At 37.4% G+C, this 20,427-nt stretch overlaps 1 protein-coding gene across 1 annotated transcript; it reads right to left on the reverse strand.

The window, feature by feature from the left end:
- Positions 1-1,102: 1,102 nt before the first annotated feature.
- On the reverse strand, positions 1,103-16,188 carry LOC141361387 (uncharacterized). Its single transcript, XM_073862505.1, has 2 exons — positions 14,872-16,188; positions 1,103-4,552 (listed from the first exon to the last, which is right to left on the reverse strand). Exons 1-2 carry the CDS (start codon positions 15,185-15,187, stop codon positions 2,790-2,792), a joined length of 2,079 nt encoding a protein of 692 aa, XP_073718606.1. The 5' UTR covers positions 15,188-16,188; the 3' UTR covers positions 1,103-2,789.
- Between the last annotated feature and the right edge of the window lie 4,239 nt (positions 16,189-20,427).

Raw genomic sequence — 20,427 nt, forward strand, 5'->3', positions numbered from 1 at the left:
TCAGGGTGTAACCCCTACAGTATCCTTACAGTCTGATATGCTGTTTTTAAATTATAATGCTATAAAATGTCTAATACATGTTGTATTTTCTATACATTCTGTTAGATGTTAGAGAGAAACTACCTGTTTCCACAGAATCATTCCAACTCTGAATGATAGTACATCATCTTAGGGTGTACCCCCTGCAGTATCATCACAGTCTGATATGCTGTTTTTAAATTAGGGGGCTCCAAGGTGTAACATACACTTATTACGGACACGTTTTTTCAAGCGGATATGTGTCATCAAAATATGCTTAAGATTTAATATTAATTAATTTTTAATCAACGTAATCACAATTAGATTTAAAAAACACTATAATGTATTGTTTGTATAGCCTTTGTCTATGAAATAATATAAAAAACAATTTTTGCTCTTGCTCACAGCATTCCCACAGCTGCTCTGTTGCTGATGACGGCCACGATTTCTTGTTGGGCGTTTCTCAAACGAAGGGCTGCATCCTCGAATTTGCAGGCTGCATACATCATAAAGACTGTCTTATTTCAGAATATTATCAACTATAACGTTTACTATTATACTTAATTAATTGTAAATTGTTGTAATATGCATATGACCTGGCGAATGCAATGCTCATTTAAATTAAATAAACCAAACTTGATGACGTTTGCAGCCTGCGACTTGAATGGAGGGTGGGATCATGATTTCAGTGCTAGTAGGCTAAAGTTTTTCAAAAGCATATACCCTGCCTTTAAATGTAAAAATTGCATTTTATAGTCAGGAGCTTCATTTATAGGACCTACATTTATAGTCAGGTTTACTTATTCTCCTTGATAAAAAATAAACATGCAGTGAAGCTGATTGATTGCCTACAAATACATGGCTATATAAAAATACAGAAGCAAAACTGTTTCTTTTCCATCATCCCTGGTAGGTTCTTATTTTCTATTTTTTATCATATTACTTACGTTTTAAGATTATAAATTCTACCGTTTCATTTTTTTTCCTGAAATAAAAGTATGTTTCTTAAAGGAAATTAATAAAGGAAATTATTTTAAATTATTCTTTCTTGAATGTTTAAATGAAAAGTGCAGTTGAAGTTTAAAGCCTTTATTTTCATTTGTGTACCTGTACAATGACTTTCTTGCTTTTTTATTACAACATTACATTCAACTGTGATAGTCATTAAAATACTAACAATAAAGTAAAAAGAAACCTGTTATACAATAGATGGTGTCTGTGCAGTGAAACTGTGACATTCTTGTCAAGTATGCAATGTATATTCAAAATATAGTGTTGTTCCTCTCAGCAGTCTTTACCCCTTTATACAAGCTCTTGCAGTGCATCTGATCAAGATGCTTTCAATGCAATAACAGGTCCTTTAGCTTTCCCTAAAGAATAAAAAGTCTGACAAAAAACTGAATAATTTTGTAAACTTTCATTTACCAGCCCAGAGAATAGGCCTATAGTAGAAGGCAGGACAGGTAATCATTGTAAATATGAACAAAGCATTTACTGAATAATCTAAACAGTTCTTTTTTTAGTGTGTTCCTATACCAAGCCAAGTTAAAGGACAATTAATGACATTATGGTCCCATGAAACCAATTTGTAAAATCACATAATATAAAATAACAAGTTTGACGCATAACAAAAGAGTTAATAAAAGAGATTACATAAAAATGATAAATGTGTAAATAAAATATAAAAAACAACACTATTGTATATAGTTATGTACAGTATGTTTGCTGCCTAAAAAACAAAACAACCACAAACATACACTCTTTAACAGCTTGGCACCTCACCTGGCTGAAAAAATGAAATTTTTAAGGCGTTGACGTCACGTCAGGTCATCACGTGGGTCGAACACGGTGCTAGGCGCTGAAAGTTCAAGACGTTCGATTAGTTGTTCAGTTGTGCGAGCGGACGTTTATTTATTGCACATTTTAACCGTCATACATGGATAACCTGCCATAGATTATTACGCCAAATTCCAAATCTATTGTATATGCCTAACCCTCAACCCTTAGCCTTGCCCATTGAAATAGAGTGAAAAGGGGAAGGGATAAAATATTCCCCATAGACTCCTTAGTCTATTCACGTTCTGGTTTTCCATGATTTGTTCGCAATTGCTGTAGTGGACTGGCAATCTGAAACATCAGGAGTTTTCCCCCGTCTGCCGCCTCCAGAACAGGAGCAGACTGGGGGAACCGGAACGCGATCGGACGGGGGAACAGGGACGCGATCATGCTCCGGAAGTTAACTTTAAACGTTTTTGGTGTCATAACCTTATTAAGGTCACTGGTGATTTACAAAGTTTGACTGTTGATTAACTCCTCCCACAAACATTAGTGTTCACCCTAGGGCAAACAGTTGTATGTCTGTGTATGTTTTTGAGGATCGCTCTGAATTGGATCTCTATCAAAAGATATTTACAAAAATGCAATTATCTCAGCTTTTTGCTCAAAATTTTGTGTTTTTGATGAAACCTACCCATATTGGAGAAGTGATAAAAAGAGAACTAATGAAAGTAGGATGTTTTTTTTAAAGCAGATGGCCTACACACTAAAAAATATTTAACCCAGGGCTGGGTAACTATAGGACAGAACACTTTTCTGGGTTAAAATGACCCAAATAACCCAATATTTTTTAGAGTGTATTCTTTCATTTGATATATTGTATGTTTATATATTTTAAGAAGAACATTTTTTGGAAGGCATTAAACTTTTGTTAAAATCATAAAAAATGCTGGTGCAGGCTGCCAATTTTTTTAAAAATGCTGGAAGGGAAAGAATTAAAGTTTCTCTCCAGTGTGAACTCTCTGATGGGACTTTAAGTAACTTGACTGAGCAAACGTCTTGTCACACTGAGAACATTTGAAAGGTTTTTCACCTGTATGAAGTCTCTTGTGATTTAGTAGGGTATGCTTTACACTAAAACTCTTTCCACAGACATTACAGTGATAAGGTTTCTCTCCAGTATGAACTCTTTGATGAACTTCTAAATGACATGACCAAGAAAAGCTCTTTCCACAGTGAGCACAGACGTAAGGTTTCTCTCCAGTATGAAGTCTCTGATGGTCTTTAAAGTGACTTGACTGAGAAAAAGTCTTGTCACACTGAGAGCATTTGTAAGGTTTCTCTCCAGTATGAACTCTCTGATGGGCTTTGAAGTGACTTGAGTAAGCAAACGTCTTGTCACACTGAGAGCATTTGAAAGGTTTTTCACCTGTATGAATTCTCAGGTGACTTAGTAAGTTATGCTTTAGACTAAAACTCTTCCCACAGACACTACAGTGATGAGGTTTCTCTCCAGTGTGAACACTATGATGAACCATTAAATGACATGACATAGACAAGCTCTTGCCACACTGAGCACACAAATTAGGCTTCTCTCCAGTATGAACTCTCTGATGGACTTTGAAGTGACCTGAATGAGAAAAAGTCTTGTCACACTGAGAGCATTTGAAAGGTTTCTCTCCAGTATGAAGTCTCTGATGGTATTTGAAGTGACCTGAAGAAGCAAACGTCATGTCACACTGAGAGCATTTGAAAGGTTTTTCACCTGTATGAATTCTCTTGTGATATAGTAATGAAGTCCGTTGACTAAAACTCTTCCCACAGAGACTACAGTGATAAGGTTTCTCTCCAGTATGAACTCTGAGATGGGCTTGCAGGTAATGTAAATAAGCAAAAGTCTTGTCACACTGAGAGCATTTGTAAGGTTTCTCTCCAGTGTGAACTCTCTGATGGATTATCAGCTGATATTTCTGACAGAAACGTTTATCACAGTGTGAACACTGATAGAGTTTCTCTTTTAAGTGAATATTCTGGTGTTTTTTTAATGAACTTGAATCCCTAAAGGTTTTGTCACATTCACTGCACTGATGCATCCTCTCATTGGTGTGTGAAAGCACATGTGTCTTCAGAACACGTTTACAGCTAAATCTCTTCTCACAGTGAAGACACTTATACGGTTTTTCTCCAGTATGAACTCTCTGATGAACTATTAATTGAGATGAACTAGAGAAGCTATTTCCACAGTGAGCACAGACGTAAGGTTTTTCTCCTGTATGAACTCTCTGATGGGATTTGAAGTAACCTGACCGAGAAAAAGTCTTGTCACACTGAGAGCATTTGTAAGGTTTTTCACCTGTATGAATTCTCTGATGAACTTTAAGAATTTGTTTGGTTTTGAAGTAGAATCCACATTCAGTGCAGTTAAAAGGCTTTTCATCACTGTGTGTCCTCATGTGAATAATTAGTTTAGAGGAAGAGACACAAATCCTCCCACACTGCTCACAGTGAAACTGCTTCTTATTCTTCTTCTTCTCTCTGTGGTCTTCTGAATGAAGTTTCTTCTCTTGTAAGGTAGTAAAGCTGATCTCAGATCTGGTGAAGAGTTTCTGTTCTGTGTGTTTTCTCTCATGTCTCTCTAAATGTCTCTGTGAGCTGAATGTCTTTCCACAGGTGATGCAGGAAAGAGTTTGTGCTGTCAGTCGCTCTTTTGATGTTGAGGACGTTATTTCTATATCCAAACATGAATCACTCTTCACATCTAAAAGAAACAAGGAACAATTAAATTGTCTTTTCACTCTTATTTACACAAAGGATGAAGAATTGAGATTCTGTATCTTTTTCTACATTTACACATATAGACAGAAGACAGGTGTCTGTCCTGTTATTACAGCTGGGTCATTGCACATCAAATAAATCAAAATTTGTAAACATATGCAGCATTTTTTTATATATTTTATTAAATATTGTGATAGGGTGGTGATGGTGCAGTGTATAAGACACACCATTGTGTCCCTGAGCAAGACACTTAACCCCTAGTTGCTCCAGAGGTAGGGCTGGGCGATAAATTGATTTTATCGATTAACATCGATTTGTTTGAATTAAATCAGTTTCCTCTTTAACATCCGCCAACGCTCCCCTCTGGGCTCCCGTAGTTTCGAGTGGCCTCAGCCCTCCCCCCGCGCGTTTGCCATAGAGATACATAAACAACATGGCAGCGAGCAGGGAAGAACACATTCCCAAGAAAGGCACAGTGTCATCTGTAATTTGGAATTGGTTCGATTTTGCTGCATCAGACACAAAACAAACAACACCCAGCTTGTATGAGCATGCATTTGTGTACAGTTTTCACAAGCTCTGAGAAAATCCGCGGGAGCGGGCGGGAGTGGACACAAATATTGCGGGCGCGGGCGGGACTGGTCATAAATTCAGTGGGTGCGGGCGGGCGTGGGTTTAAAAAAACAGTCCCGCGCAGGGCTCTAAATTAAGGTGTTCAGGGTTGCTTGATAATTACAGACAGGTGTGTTGGAGCTGGGTTGGAACTGAGTCTGCAGGATGGTAGCCCTCCAGGAGCAGGGTTGGGCACCCCTGATTTAGTGCAACTAGAACTTATATAATTTGCTAACACTGCAGAACAATAGCAATATGACAAAGAACCAGTGTTCCCCATTTAGCAATGTCATTACATTTTCACTAAAAGTATGAAATACATAGGCCACATAATACTGCTGCAAAGCCTCTGACTCAAGTCCATAAAACAATGGTTGCTTAATACTTTTTTACTGTAACCTACATTAGTTAACAATCAAACGGTATACTTGTTCTACTGCATATATTTACTATCTCAATTACCATTACATATTTTAACACATTATACTCTCATCTTCCCCTCATGGCATCTTGGCTTGTGGCCAACTCACACGAGTTATGGCCTTGAATCGCTGGTGTGATGATTTACACTCTAACTTACATATTAACATGCAGTTAGGGTTGTGCCGATAGACAATAGTATCGTGTATCGACGATCTTCAGACATATCGCCAATGGCAGGCTTTCATGGCGATAGTCATGACGATAGTTGGCGAATGGTTATTATTATTATCATCATAGTTTTATATTAACACCCACAATGCATGCTTTTCCTCACATGAGGGTTTGTGGGCTTCACTTTACGCGGAGAGCTTGTAAAGAGAGAATTCCTTCTTGCACGTACCTGCACTTAATGCGCGCGTCTTGGTCTCCTACCACTAAATCCAGCGCGCCACGTCATGAGCAGCTGCGCTTCTCTCTGTCTCACGTGAACGCGCTCTCGCGTCTGTCCGAAGTCTAAACATAAACTAAATTAGTAATCCTTATGTATTTGTTCAGTTTAATGCATTTCATGTGAGCTTAGGCAACTTTACTTTTTGTTTAAAATATGACCCGCTGCATATTAGCGCCTCTCTCTCACTCTCGCGTACGAGCAGAAAGCTGCGCTCTGTCCGAAGTCAGATCCCTAGGTATTAATCCTGTTTATGATATGCATTTCAATGAGTTGTAGCAACACGTCCCTCGTGTTTAATATATGATTGTGTTTAAAATATGATCGCGTTCCGCTGGACCGATGCGTTTAAAAAGGCACCACATGAGAGCACCACTGCTTGACACGTGCAGTCTTCTGCAACAGCACTAAACCAATGCATTGAATTGTTTGTATGTGCGCGCACGTGTGTGTGCGTGCGCAGATGCATGTTTTTACAGTTATTAAGTAATCATGATAGGTTTTAATGACGCGCTCGCATTAATGGCATCAGGTTTAAGAAGGTTGCGGTCATGACGGTGTTCCTCTTGTTTTTTTTGTCCACCCATCAAGTGACTTGTTATAATGAGTAAAAAATTAACATATAAAAAAATGAGTAAACTACGCCCCCCCCCCCCCCCCCCCCGATAATATCGTGTATCGCCGATCTCACAGGCTGACGATAGGACGATCTGAAAATAGGGCATATCGCCCAACACTACATGCAGTAAAACATTATATAATCTAGGGATGTCCCAATCAGGTTTTTTGCCCTCGAGTCCGAGTAATTTTGATTTTGAGTATCTACAGATACCGAGTACTGATCCGATACTTCTATAATACATAAAAAGAATAAAAAATAGAGCAAAAAACAACAGATCCAGGATGTTCCTTATTTTTTATTTAATTAACCTTATTTTAACATTCAACAACTCTGTAAACAAACAGAGCATCTCTGCAACAAAGTGACGTCATGCCGCACACGTTGTTGTTTCTGTGTGGAGTCAAAAGGGTCTAACTCTGTGCCAGCGCCTAACTATAAATGTGTTAAATATAATGAGAGAATATATAGTATATACAGGGGTTAAATGGGATTTGTTTTGTGGGGGGCTCTGTTGGGAGGGGGGGTTCGAGGGGTAACATGTTTAATCATGATGACTGCAAAGCCACAGGATGACCCAAACTTTAAAACCTGAACTTTAAATAATGTCAAATCTATGAGTCAGATACCCTATATGCATTTGTTGCACATGTCATTATGCACAATTGATCAAACTTTAAAGGAAGTTACAGTGCACAGCATAAATGAGTACACCCCCTTTGAAAATTAAGATTTTTCTCCATTTGTTAGTAAATATGAAACCAATTTGCTGTATTTTTACACACCAGTTTTATTAAACATTTATGTTTCTTAACAAAAGAGTTAAAGTCACGGACCATCTTATGGATATGAAAAATAACACATTTAAATCAAATGACGTAATGCAAAAATGAGTACACTCTACAAATATTCTTTAAAAAAAACTAATATTTTCCATGGCTTCCATTTTTTTTAAAAACAGCACTAATTCTTCTAGACATTGAATAAAGAAGTTGACAACATAACATTACATCTTTTATTCTCCTTTCTTGAACAATGACCTCTTTCAGATCCTGGATGGAAAATGACGTTCTGCTTGTCTTTTCAGAACTCCCCAGACCTCAACCTGGGATGGGGTCTGAATCACTTTTACCCTGTGCTTCTTCTAAAATGAATTTGTGACCTTAGGTGTTTGTTTTGGGTCACAATCATGTTAAAAGATTGCCTGGTGCGGTGACCAAGGGCACAGAATGATGGTAGCATCTTCTCTTTAAGTATTTTCACAGTACATCTGTGTATTCATGATGCCATCTATAAAATTCAACTCTCCGACACCTGCAGCACTCATGCAAACCCACAGAAAAACACTGCCCCCACCATGCTTTACTTTTGGTACCGTGCATTTTTCATTGTACTCCTCACCCTTGCCACACCATACAGTTTGGAGCACCTCAGAACCACAAAGGTTAATCTCTGTCTCATTACTCCAAATTATAGAAAGTTAGAGACCCAATAGTCTTTACCTTTCTCAATATGATCTCTAGCAAAAGGCTTTTGTGCATTGGCTTTACCAGTGGCTTCCTCTATGAATGACAGCCATGAATGCCACTTCTTTGCATTATACATCATTGTATAATGTCACGGGAAAGAACCCAGATTGACTTTCTAATGATTAAGCCAACTGTGCTGAACTTGCATGATGATTTTTTTTAACATCTCTCATCACAAAACACTCTTGATGTGTTAAATTCAGTAGATGTCCTGGACATCACAAAGAGCTTCCCACAAATCCATCCTTTTTTTAATTTTTGGATCCCTTTCGTGACAGTATTCAAACTTATTAGCAATGCTTAACTAATTATCTTGAAACCTTGACCATTTTGTGCAAAGAAATTATTTTATTTCTCACTTCTTGAGACATTTCTTTACCATGTGGTGCTATTCTGTCACCATTACGTGAGAATGGATTTTCTCTTTTAAATACCACTCTCAATTGCCAGTTATCCTGTGGCCACCTGTGTGATGATTCATTATAATCATCATTTCATAGTGAATTCCTGTTAATTACACTTTATTTAATTTTTCTGCTAACATATTTATCAGGGTGTACTCATTTTTGCATCACCTCATTTGATTTAAATTAGTTTTTTTTTTAAGATGATCAGTGACTTTCACTCTTTTGTTAATAAAAATAAATGTTTAATAAAACTTTTTCGTAAAAAAGAAAGCAAATTGGTCTCATATTTACTGACAAATGGAGACAAATCTTAATTTCCAAAGAAGGTGTACTGATGCGTACTGATGCAGATTAACTGAACACATCATCACAAAAGCGATCGACGCGTCATTTAAATGAGCGGTAAAAACCTGCTCGCGCAATCAGTTCTTGTTATGGGTTGCGCATGCATGAGCGTGAAGCCTATGAATGAAAACACGTCATTATTCGCTTCTCGTCAGTTCACAGGTACCAGCACAGTGCGTGGGCCCCGGATGGCCCTGGCCCAATTTAAACCCATGTATCCGAGTCCTGGGGTGCGTTCCACTCCAGTTTTGGACACGCACTCGCGAGCTTCCCCAAACACTTCCCCTCTTTGTCAAGCGGACGAGGGAAGTTTGTATGGACAGACCCTCGCTCCCTCGATTTTGACAGAGGGAGCGAGTCTACTTCATATGTACACTTTAGGCAGCTCCATATCCCACAATGCAACACGATTGTGACATATTAGCAACTCGCGCTTTGCACATGGAGGGGGCGGTCTCCACTTTCCATGTGATCAAGGGCTTAGGGCGATCCATTTGAACCCACTTCAAGTGTTCTAGCAGTAGTTGGCACTCATACTACGTAAGCAATGACGTACATCCGAGTGAACAAGACTGAGGGAAGTTAGCGAGGGAAGGTCATAAAAAAACGAACTGGAACGCAGGGCTGATCTTGAGGTAACGTCCGATTCCGAACGAGTCTAAAACCATGTGATCAGGCCCGATTTTCGATCACGTGATCGGATCTGGATATCCCTAATATAAACCCATGAACATTATATCAACAGTGACTTGTGCAGATATATCACAGACCTCCCCTGTAGAAACAATACACACATTGGAGTTATTTTATGTGTTTCTTCAGTGTGACTTCTTCATATGTTCTGTTAAGCGTGATGCTGTTCTCTATAGCCTAGTAGTGTCACAACCCACACAGATCTAAATGATATATTTAAATGCACAAATAGCAAGCATGGAAAAAGTACACATTTTGCAGATTTACATCTGCTAAACATAAAAAACTAAAGTACTAGGCAAGTTCCTGTAAATTACCACAGTTTATATTATGGGGAGCCAATTCTGCCATATTCATAAATAAATACATAAATAAATATACAAGGAAATGTAAAAAAAACAAAAATACAGAAATAAAGAAATATATATACATGGAAATGTAAAAAAACAAAAATAAATGAGTATTTATACCTGTATTTCTTTATTTATGTATAATTGTATTTTTTCACACTATTATTCATTTATTTATTCATTTATTTATACTAGGGCCGGGACTCGATTAAAAAAATTAATCTAATTAATTAGAGGCTTTGTAATTAATTAATCTAAATTAATCGCATTTTAATAGCATATAAATATTTGACCTGAGAACATTAAGAAGTAATTTTTTACATGGATTTTAGTATACACTCTTCGAAAGGATGTGTTAATTTTATACACATCATTGTGCTGTAAGCTTTTAACACATTATGTGTAATTTTAACACATCATGAGTCATTTTGTCTTGATTTTGTGTTCAAGTATAACACATGTTGTGTTAAAAGCAACAAAATGTGTTGTTTCAATAATAACACAGAGATGGGTGGATTCCAGGACGACGCAGTTAGTGTGTTGTCCCAGAATCAACACTAATGTGTTGTTTTTAACACATTCGTTCTTAGAGTGTACCATGAATAATGACTGAATACATAAGCTTAAGCAACAAAATATTGTTTATTGAGCCCTATTCGGACAGGATTAGTTTTACAGGGGTAGATGGCGTAATGTAATTTTACCACAAGACGTCTGTAATATTAGTGGTCAATTCGGACGGGATTAGAAATCTCTGTAAAACATTCAGAAGTGGGAGGGGTAACTCGTTGGCGCAGCGCGTCACCTCTCGTCTTCACGTGCACGTTACCTTGCTTCCAGATATCAGATGTGCAAACAACATGACACAGACAAGGAAAACGCGAAACACTGTGTTTAATTTCAGTTTGGGGAGAACGTCAGTTTCATAAACAGTTCCATGCCTCTGAGAAGTAAATTTGACTTTTTTTTTTAAAGTTTGTGTCGTGTTTTATTCAGAAACTGACTTGTAACTGACTTGTTTCTCCGTCTAGAACGCAAGTAAATGCTTCTTTAAGCGCTTTTATATTTAAAAGAAACCCGCAAATTAAAAGGAAATGGCGCGATTTACGTGTATATTTACAGCTGGTCTATTCGCACTGGATTTGTATTACCTGAGGTAATATCTCCGGACCTTTTTACAGAAGGAAAAAGACGCCGTAATCTTTACTGACATTGTCCGTAATGATTACTGACATGGAGCATTCGGACTGGACTAAAATCACCGAGAAGCTCTGATAAAAACTTGCTTTACCCCACATCCCTATGTAAAACTAATCCCGTACGAATAAGTCGTTGTGCCCGGAGTCGGGCTAATGTCTACGCTAGCTGCTGTATGTTTTGCATTGAGATGCTCGATGTGCTGCGGTGATATGCGAATTCCTTGTTGCATAGCTTACACACAACCATGCTTTTATCGACGCTTACATCCGTTCGTTTTTTATAAAAAAAATTCCCATCCACGGGGCCAACCAAAGCGATCTCATCAGCCTCATGGTTCATGTTCACTGTGGTTTGTTGTGAAGTCATGAACGCTAGTTGGTGCTCCAGTATAATCGGTCCGCCGAAACTCATGAGAAATGTTCCGCGGTGCAAAAATAAGTGCGATTAAAATGCGTTAAAAATGTTTAACGCATTATTTTTGTGTAATTAATTAATCTTAATTAACGAGTTAAAGTCCCGGCCCTAATTTATACATTTATTTATTTTTACTTTTATTTATTTTCACATTTATTTATGTATAAATGTATTTATGTCTACACGTATTTATTTATACATTTATATATTTCTATATATATTTATTTCCACATTTATTTATTTATACATTTATTTATTTCTTCTTTTCTTCGTTTGTATGCTAATGAGGGGGGCGTGTTTTACCTCAGACTTAGCAATCGATCTCTGAGTGCCAGTGCTGAAGCTTTGAGGCCACAGTGACACCTGGTGGTGTGAAAAGCGAACAAAGTTGCACATGGAGTGAATGACTTGGAGATGTGTAATATCCAAAACCTTATTTCAAGTTTTAAATCATTTTGTGTCACCAAAACTGTGTATATATAGGGCAGTGATGGAGTACTCGAGTCCTGGACTCGGACTCGAGTCCGACTCGAGTCACTATTCTTTTGACTCGAGTCCGACTCGAGAATCCATTCTCTGGACTTGTGACTCGACTTGGACTCGCGGATTGATGACTCGTACTTGGACTCGGACTCGAGGATATATACAATCGGACTTGAGCATTCATCACTTTGTTTTTGACTAAATATGTTATAAAAAATTATATAAGGTGTTACACTTTTCCTGTTTCGTGCCCAAGACCGGTCGCGATCTCCCTTCACAGACACTGCTACCTCTCGCTCTCTTTGCTTGACAACACACTCACTGACGTCACTCACTTTTACGCTCGTGCAATGCATGATGCATGATTCGCGGGCTAAATGTTCAAATTTGTAAAATGCAGAAAGACGTGCCCCGGATCGTGAAGTTCGCCTACGCGAATTTTGCTTATAATGCTGGAAAAAGCAGCGCTAAATGTTGTGTGTGTAGGTAAAAGACTGGGACAACCTCAAACTTTAACAGACACCTGTCACGGATGCACACAGAAAAGTAAGTAAAATGCTTTCCATTGCCTAACGTTAGCTTTTTTTTAAAAATATTACTGACTAATGCATATATAACAAACAGAAGAAGCTAGGGTTAATGTATGTCTGGTTCAGATTACAGCATTTTTTGTCTGTTGATAACTTAAAAAGAGTAACTAAACCCTAATCCAAGTTTATTTAGTTACTGATCTGTAAGAATGATGGTTTATTAGTGCTGTTCATTGATTTTGATGTACGGTTGGATATAAAGTGTTTCAATACTACAATATATGGTGTAAAAACGTCTGAGTGCTGCCCTCTGCAGGTTGAACGGTGGCTACTGCAGTTGAATTTTCCTATTTGATGTTGGGTCCAAAAAATGACTCCTACTATGGAAAATAAATTGTTTTTTTTTTAAGAAAATCATTTCAGGATGTTTTCTTAATAGACTTCAATGCCAACTCAGTTGTTTGTTCTTATTTCCTCAAAAAACAAAATGCAGCATGATTACAAATTAAATTTGTAAATTTTCTACGCTAGTTCTCAATCACAAGTTTACAACAATGGAAGTACACACATGCTTTTGATGGCTTCGTAAAGTTACAAAGTGTGTTCCAAAGTGTATGTCAAATCAGTAAATAAACTCCCTTTGGAATCGTGACAGTGGTGTCATTTTTGTTTAATGTAGAACCTTTTTAATACATTTGATCAGTTTTTTGAAGGTCCCAAAGTGGAGACATGTAGGCACTCTCAGACTCGAATACAGGACTTGAGACTCGACTCGGACTCGAACACTGGGGACTTGAGACTCGACTCGGACTCGAACTCTGGTAATGGTGACTCGACTTGGACTCAACTCGGACTCTTCTTTGGTGACTCGGACTTGGACTCGGACTCGAACACTGGGACTCGAGACTCGACTCGGACTCGACAGTTGGTGACTCGACTACAACACTGACATAGGGTCACTATACATAGCATACATACTGTACTCAGTACATGGCCGTAAATCACCATAAATATCAAAATGCACGTTTTCAACATATCTGATGACAGACCCTTGTAAGTGGACAGTATGCTCCAGGGCATTTACATTAAATGTTATTAATAGTGCATAATTTCACGCGTTTCCATATTAAGTGTCCACTTACAAGGGTCTGTCATCAGATATGTTGAAAACGTGCATTTTGATATTTATGTGTGCCAAGACATTTTAGAAATCACGACCGGATGGCGATTTACGGCCATGTCCTGAGTACAGTACGTATGCTATGTATAGTGACCCTATATATACACAGTTATGGTGACACAAAATGATTTAAAACTTGAAATAAGGTTTTGGATATTGCACATCTCCAAGTCATTCACTCCATGTGCAACTTTGTTCGCTTTTCACACCACCAGATGTCACTGTGGCCTCAAAGCTTCAGCACTGGCACTCAGAGATCGATTGCTAAGTCTGAGGTAAAACACGCCCCCCTCATTAGCATACAGACGAAGAAAAGAAGAAATAAATAAATGTATAAATAAATAAATGTGGAAATAAATATATATAGAAATATATAAATGTATAAATAAATACGTGTAGACATAAATACATTTATACATAAATAAATGTGAAAATAAATAAATGTATAAATAAATGAATAAATAAATAAATAATAGTGTGAAAAAACACAATTATACATAAATAAAGAAATACAGGTATAAATACTCATTTATTTTTGTTTTTTTACATTTCCATGTATATATATTTCTTTATTTATTTCTGTATTTTTGTTTTTTTACATTTCCTTGTATATTTATTTATGTATTTATTTATTTATGAATATGGCAGAATTGGCTCCCCATATATTCAGCTGCCTAACGTTAGATATCTCTGTTTTTACATCAACCAAAGGCTTCTTTTAACATCATATTCCCCTCATATAGACGTTAAAATGGATCGAAAACCACCCAAATATACAATCATTGTCTCATATTTAAGTTACTAAAAAAGAGAAAAAAAAGAAATCGGTAAAATAATGTTTGTTTCTGAGGTAAATAAACGACCGTGACGCGAGTTCACAAACGCGTGCTGGGAGAGCGGATCTGCAGTAGTTGAGCGCGCACGATTTGTGCACTAATAAAGAATACAATGGATTTATTGATATCCTTAAAAAGTTGTCTATTGATTATTTGTGACTGAAAACCCCTAACAGGTTCTCACATGACAGTTAAAAATGTTAAAACACAACAATAATTATAAGGAGACATACCTGATGGAATAAAATCATCATCTTCCTCAGTGTGATTTTCCTCTTCTGTTGGTTCAGTTTTGATTTCTGTGGGTTCAGTTTTCATTTCTGTGTGTTCAGTTTTGATTTCTGTGGGCTCAGATTTGATTTCTGTGGGTTCAGTTTTAATCTTCATCATGAGGTTCGTGCAGTCGATGAGTTTAACTGAACACATCTTCAGTTTGGTCTGCAGGATCTGCTGCTGTTCTCCAGCGTTACAGACAGAATCCAGAGACTCTGTGGAGGTTTGATCCTCCTGTAAGCTCTGTTTACTGTCACACACTGTAGTGTCCTGCATCGTCTCAACACTTAAATACACAGAGACAAAACTCCGTTTACACTCAATGAAACACGCAAGAGAGAAAAACACTGAGGATACACAAACACATCACACGCGCGCTCTTTCTTTCTTTCTTTCTTTAGTGAGTTTATCTGCGGACTAAAGAGCTGCAGCGCCTCTTGCTGTACTGGAGAGAGAAGACGCTCATGCTTTACAATGGATTTAACAAAACAAGTATGCGTCTTAATGCCAGAAATCATGACAAACTATTGTGACTAAATGAAAAGAAGGGGTGGGAAAATACTTGATGAAGAATAAAGACAAAACATCAAGCTTTTAAATTAATAAAGACAGGACACCATAGGACAAAGAGATTATGATCAGATTAAAAATACAAACACAAATGTTTTTACAGCGTTGTATTTTTATTGTAATTAGATAATGTTGCAGCACAACATTTTAATTAAAAATACCTAATTGGCATGTTTTTTTAGGTACCCTGCTGAAAAAAACAATAAAACCTTTACAGAAAAGTCTAATGGTTTCCATTAAAATACCAATAGAAACCATTAGCTTTTACCATTAAAACCACTACAGTGTAGTGTGTTTTGGGCCATATTCCATTAGAACCAATAAAATTCCCAATAAAACCAATAAAACCATTCGAATTTTCGGTAATGGTTTTATTGTTTTTATCAGCAGTGTAGTAAAAAACGTAAATCTGTTCACTACGAAAACAAAACCAGACCAAAATGCAACATTTGTGATATGTTTTGTTTAGCTGTTAAACCTTGGAATTTTACTTTTAAAGAACATCATCACCATATACAACCAGGTGTTTATGTTACTTCGGTTTTAAGGGCAAAAATTTATCGCGATTAATCGCATTCAAAATATAAGTGATTTTTTGCATAATATGTGTGTGTGTGTGTGTGTGTGTGTGTGTGTGTGTACTGAGTGCAATTATTATGTATATTTAACCACACACACATACATATAGTCATTTCAGATTTTTTTGTATATTTTTTATTTGTTTATATAGAATATATAAAAATATAAATAAATAAATATACACATGTAAATATTTCTTAAATACATACATGAATGTGTGTGTGTGTGTGTGTGTGTGTGTGTGTTTATATATATATATATACATAATAATTACACAGAGCAAACACTCACATTATGCAAAAAATCACTTTTATATAAATCGCAATTAGTCTTTTCACAGCACTAGTTTAAATGTATGTCAGCTCACCAAGAAAATGCCTGGTATGCCCAATTACCAATCCATATGGGTGGTTTCTAGGCTGTTTCTGTTGCATTCTGTGTGGTTGCTAGGCTGTTTCTATTGCATTCTGTGTGGTTGCTAGGCTGTTACTAAGGTTTTTTAAGTGATAGCTAGGGTATAGCTATGGTTTTCTATGTGATTGCTAGGCTGTTGTTATGGTATTATGGGTGGTTGCTAGGCTGTTGCTCTGGGGTTCTCTGTGGTTATTTGCCAGTTGCTAGGGTATTATGGGTGGTTGCTAGGCTGTTGCTCTGTCATTATGTGAGGCTACTTTGCAGTTACTAGGGTATTACAGTGGTTGCTAGGCTGTTGTTGTGGCATTCTGGTTGGTTGGTTGCTATGCTATTGCTCTTGTTTTCTGGGTGATTGCTAGACTGTTTCTAGGGTATAATAGGTGGTTGCTATACTGTTGATTGGGTTTTATTGGTTATTGCTAAGCTGTTGCTGTGGCATTCTGGGTGGTTGCTAGGCCATTGTTGAGATATTTTGGTGGATTGCTATGAATCTGCTAGCATATTAAAGGTGGTTGCTAGGCTGTTGCTGTGACATTCTATGTGATTGCTAGGCTGTTACTAGGCTATGGTATTTAAATTGTTTGCTAGGGTATTGTTATGGTTTTCTTGGTGATTGCGACGTTGAGGCTGTGGTTTTCTGAATGATTGATAGGCATTTGCAAAGGTATTTTAGGTGGTTTATCAAATTGCTAGGCTGTTTAGGGTGGTTGACACAGAACTGCTATGCGTTATAGGGTGTCTGTGAGTGAATGATAGGTAGTTGCTACAGCATATGGGTGGCTGTTAGTGTTACTAGTTGCTGGGTTGTTCAGGGAATTGACAAAGCACTGCTATATAGGCGATAGGGTATTACATTTAGGGATCTAAAATGTCAAACACATGTTGTTTCTATATATCTACTTAGATGTTAAAGGGAACCTGTTTCCACAGAATCATTCCACCTCTGAATGTTAGTACACCATCTCAGTTTGTCACTCATGCAATATCATCACAGTCTGATATGCTGTTTTTAAATTAGGGGCTCTAAGTTGTCATATACAAACTGTATTTCTTTCAAGATGTTAAAGGGAAACTACTTGTTTCCACAGAATCATTCCTGCTATCATTCAGAAGTGAACATCTCAGGTTGTCACTCCTGCAGTATCATCACAGATTGTGTTCTGTGATACCAAAGTGGAAAAATACATTTACATAACAATTCAATTCAATTCAATTTTATTTATATAGCGCTTTTCACAATACTCAATTGTTTCAAAGCAGCTTTACATTAATAGAAGCAGTAAAAGCACAGAAAAACGACAGATAGCACAACATAATACACAATAGCATAAGCAGTCAAATTTGCTGTGGCTATGACTCGACATTATGAGCGAGCGTATTACTAATGTAACGTCTAGGAGAAGAAGCTAAATTAAGCCCAAGCAGGCTACCTCCCCGGGGTAAAAAAACCCCCTAGGAGAGAAAAAAACAAAAACCCAGAGTTGTTTAGCCGAGGAAATAAAAAATAAAAAGTCCTAGGAGGGAAAAACCCTTGGGAGATATACTTGTATATAAACACATATAAACGGATAAGGAGATTAAGCGGGATTAAGCGGGTTCTGCCGGTGATCGTTGGTCAGGCATCAGCTGGGCATCACATTGAGGGACGACCAGTAGATCAGAGGTGTGCCGACTTTCACATCTACCGGAACTGGGTCTGTTTGTCCCATTGTCCTCAGGGTCGAGGACAAGACAGGGAGAGAAAACAAAATCATATATAGGGGCCGTTCACATGTAATGCAAGTGTCACACAGTGATGTGGTTTAATCAGCACTCTAAAAATGGCTGGGTTATTTTTTAACCCAAAATGCTGGGTTGAGTCTGTTGGGTTGTTTTGCTGGGTTATTTTTTAACATTTTAAACACTTTTTGGGTAGTTTCAGTTTTGTAGGTGTTGGGTTAAAACTGCTGGGTTATTATGTTGGGTTGTTTGAAGAGGCTCATGTGCTTCGTGCCCTTGATGTTTGAATGTGCTCAGCAACGGTCGTGAAAGGACAGAGTCACTGGAAGCAGTTGTTTCAAGGTATGTTTATATGTTTTTGTGAACATTTCATGAATATAAACAAGATTATAACATTTTGCGAGACAGCAACGTGTTAATTTATACAGACTAAGACGACGGGTGTAATTTGGAGGAATGGCGACTGTTACCTCAGATCGCCATTTACACAAATTGACTCGAATAATCGTTCTAAGATGTTTGATATGGCATATTAATAAAATTAATAAAATCCATGTTACAAAATCCCCATCACACGGTTGATTATGTTAACTCACGACAAGTTCTGTAAGCCTTTAATAAAGCGAGTCAAAACCGGTACCGAGTCGACCTCCGCAACCCCCACTTCGGCTTCTTGTGTCACACGCGCACAGTTTTCCCTTTCCCAGCTTAACAAGCGATAGCGACGCTGTTCAATTAAATTTAGCGACAAACGAGTTGCTTTCCTGTCATTCGATATGTAAAGACAGATCGCGAGGCGCGAGCACATGTTAACCGGCGCGGCGGAGGATCACGGAGGCTCGGCTCGAGCCGGCGTCTACTCTGTCACTGAGGCAAAGACAAGAAGCACATTCACTTCACAGTCGGTACGGCAGGTAACGCGTCGATAAATGAAAACGAAACAGCGTTTCCAAGAACCTGTGTCTTATATGTATATTGCTTGTTCCTCTCTTTTAAAATGAAACAATAATTTAAGTGTATGGACATGAACTTGAAAATATAAACGTATTTGTCACCAAGACGGAGGCTGCGTGGAAGTGACTATCGGTTAACAAACATGTATATGTGTTAAATGAAATTAGATGTGTTATTGAATCGTATTTAGTTACTATTTTATATTCATTTCATAATATTTTTGGGTTGTCTCCTGTGATTTCAAATTTATATTGACCAACCCTGATCTGTGGCTGATACTGTAACAGAGATGTTATGTTTTTAGCAGAGATTAGATGTGATGTTGTTTTCCAATTCTTTTTTTAGAGTGTGCAGAGTTTTAACGTCCATCCATTGATGAGGCTAGCAAGACCTTCATACAACTTCAGCCAGTAAGTATAACATTTAATAATTCCTATTTAAAATGTATTGGGAATGTCTTAATTATCTGCAGTACTTTATTCTTTATAGTCAGATCATCCTATTTGTCAGTCTGTGTGGTTTGCAGCCTTTGTTGTTGGCACAACAGTTAAAGGAGTGTAACACCAAAGTCTTATGCAAACTGACAACAGGCCATTGCATTTTTGGAAAAAAAATCTCACACGTGGTGGTAATGCGGCCAGGGATGCAAAAGAAAGCCTTATAATATTTATAAAATGTATAATTCACTTGGCCCACATGGTTTTCTGAATACTTAAATCTGATAATTCAGTTCAGACTACTAAAAGTTTTTTCCTCTTTTGTAGATTGCAACAAATGTGGTGGAATTTCTTCTCTGGACAGAATCCTCGAAACCCTTTCCTTTGGTCCTGGCCATGGGAAACATGCAGCAGATCTCTCAATCTTTTTTCTCAATCAGTCTCTCTGAATACGGAAGTGACTTAAACTGCAATTCGGCCAAAAATGCTTCAAAAATGCTCTTCACAAACCAATGGGTGACGTTACAGACACTACTTGCATATTTTTTACAGTCTCTGGTTTAAAGCCATTTTAAGTGCTTGAAAATAAATACCCCAGGCAATGTGCTTCTATGGGAATTCCTGTAGTCTGTCATTTTTCAAATGGATGAATCCTCTCCTGTTCGATTCCTTTGTACATCTTTGTTCGCGACGAGTAACTTTAATAAATGAAGTATTTTTAGTCAAATACATTCCATTCTGTGAAACTTAAAACATCTGTTCTGTAAAAAAACTTAACACATCTGTGAATGATTTTAATTAAACATTTACATTGTTTCTTTTCCTACACTGCTGTAGTTTTGT

Source organism: Misgurnus anguillicaudatus, chromosome 24 (assembly GCF_027580225.2).
Source record: "Misgurnus anguillicaudatus chromosome 24, ASM2758022v2, whole genome shotgun sequence".
Classification (NCBI taxonomy): Eukaryota; Metazoa; Chordata; class Actinopteri; order Cypriniformes; family Cobitidae; genus Misgurnus; species Misgurnus anguillicaudatus.

Bases quoted from the DNA above. Each gene is read 5' to 3' on its own strand.
- LOC141361387 (XM_073862505.1), bottom strand. From the start codon at position 15,187: ATGCAGGACACTACAGTGTGTGACAGTAAACAGAGCTTACAGGAGGAT. The intron at 4,553-14,871 runs GTATGTCTCCTT...TGTTTCTTTTAG, and splicing joins TGATGATTTTATTCCATCAG to ATGTGAAGAGTGATTCATGT.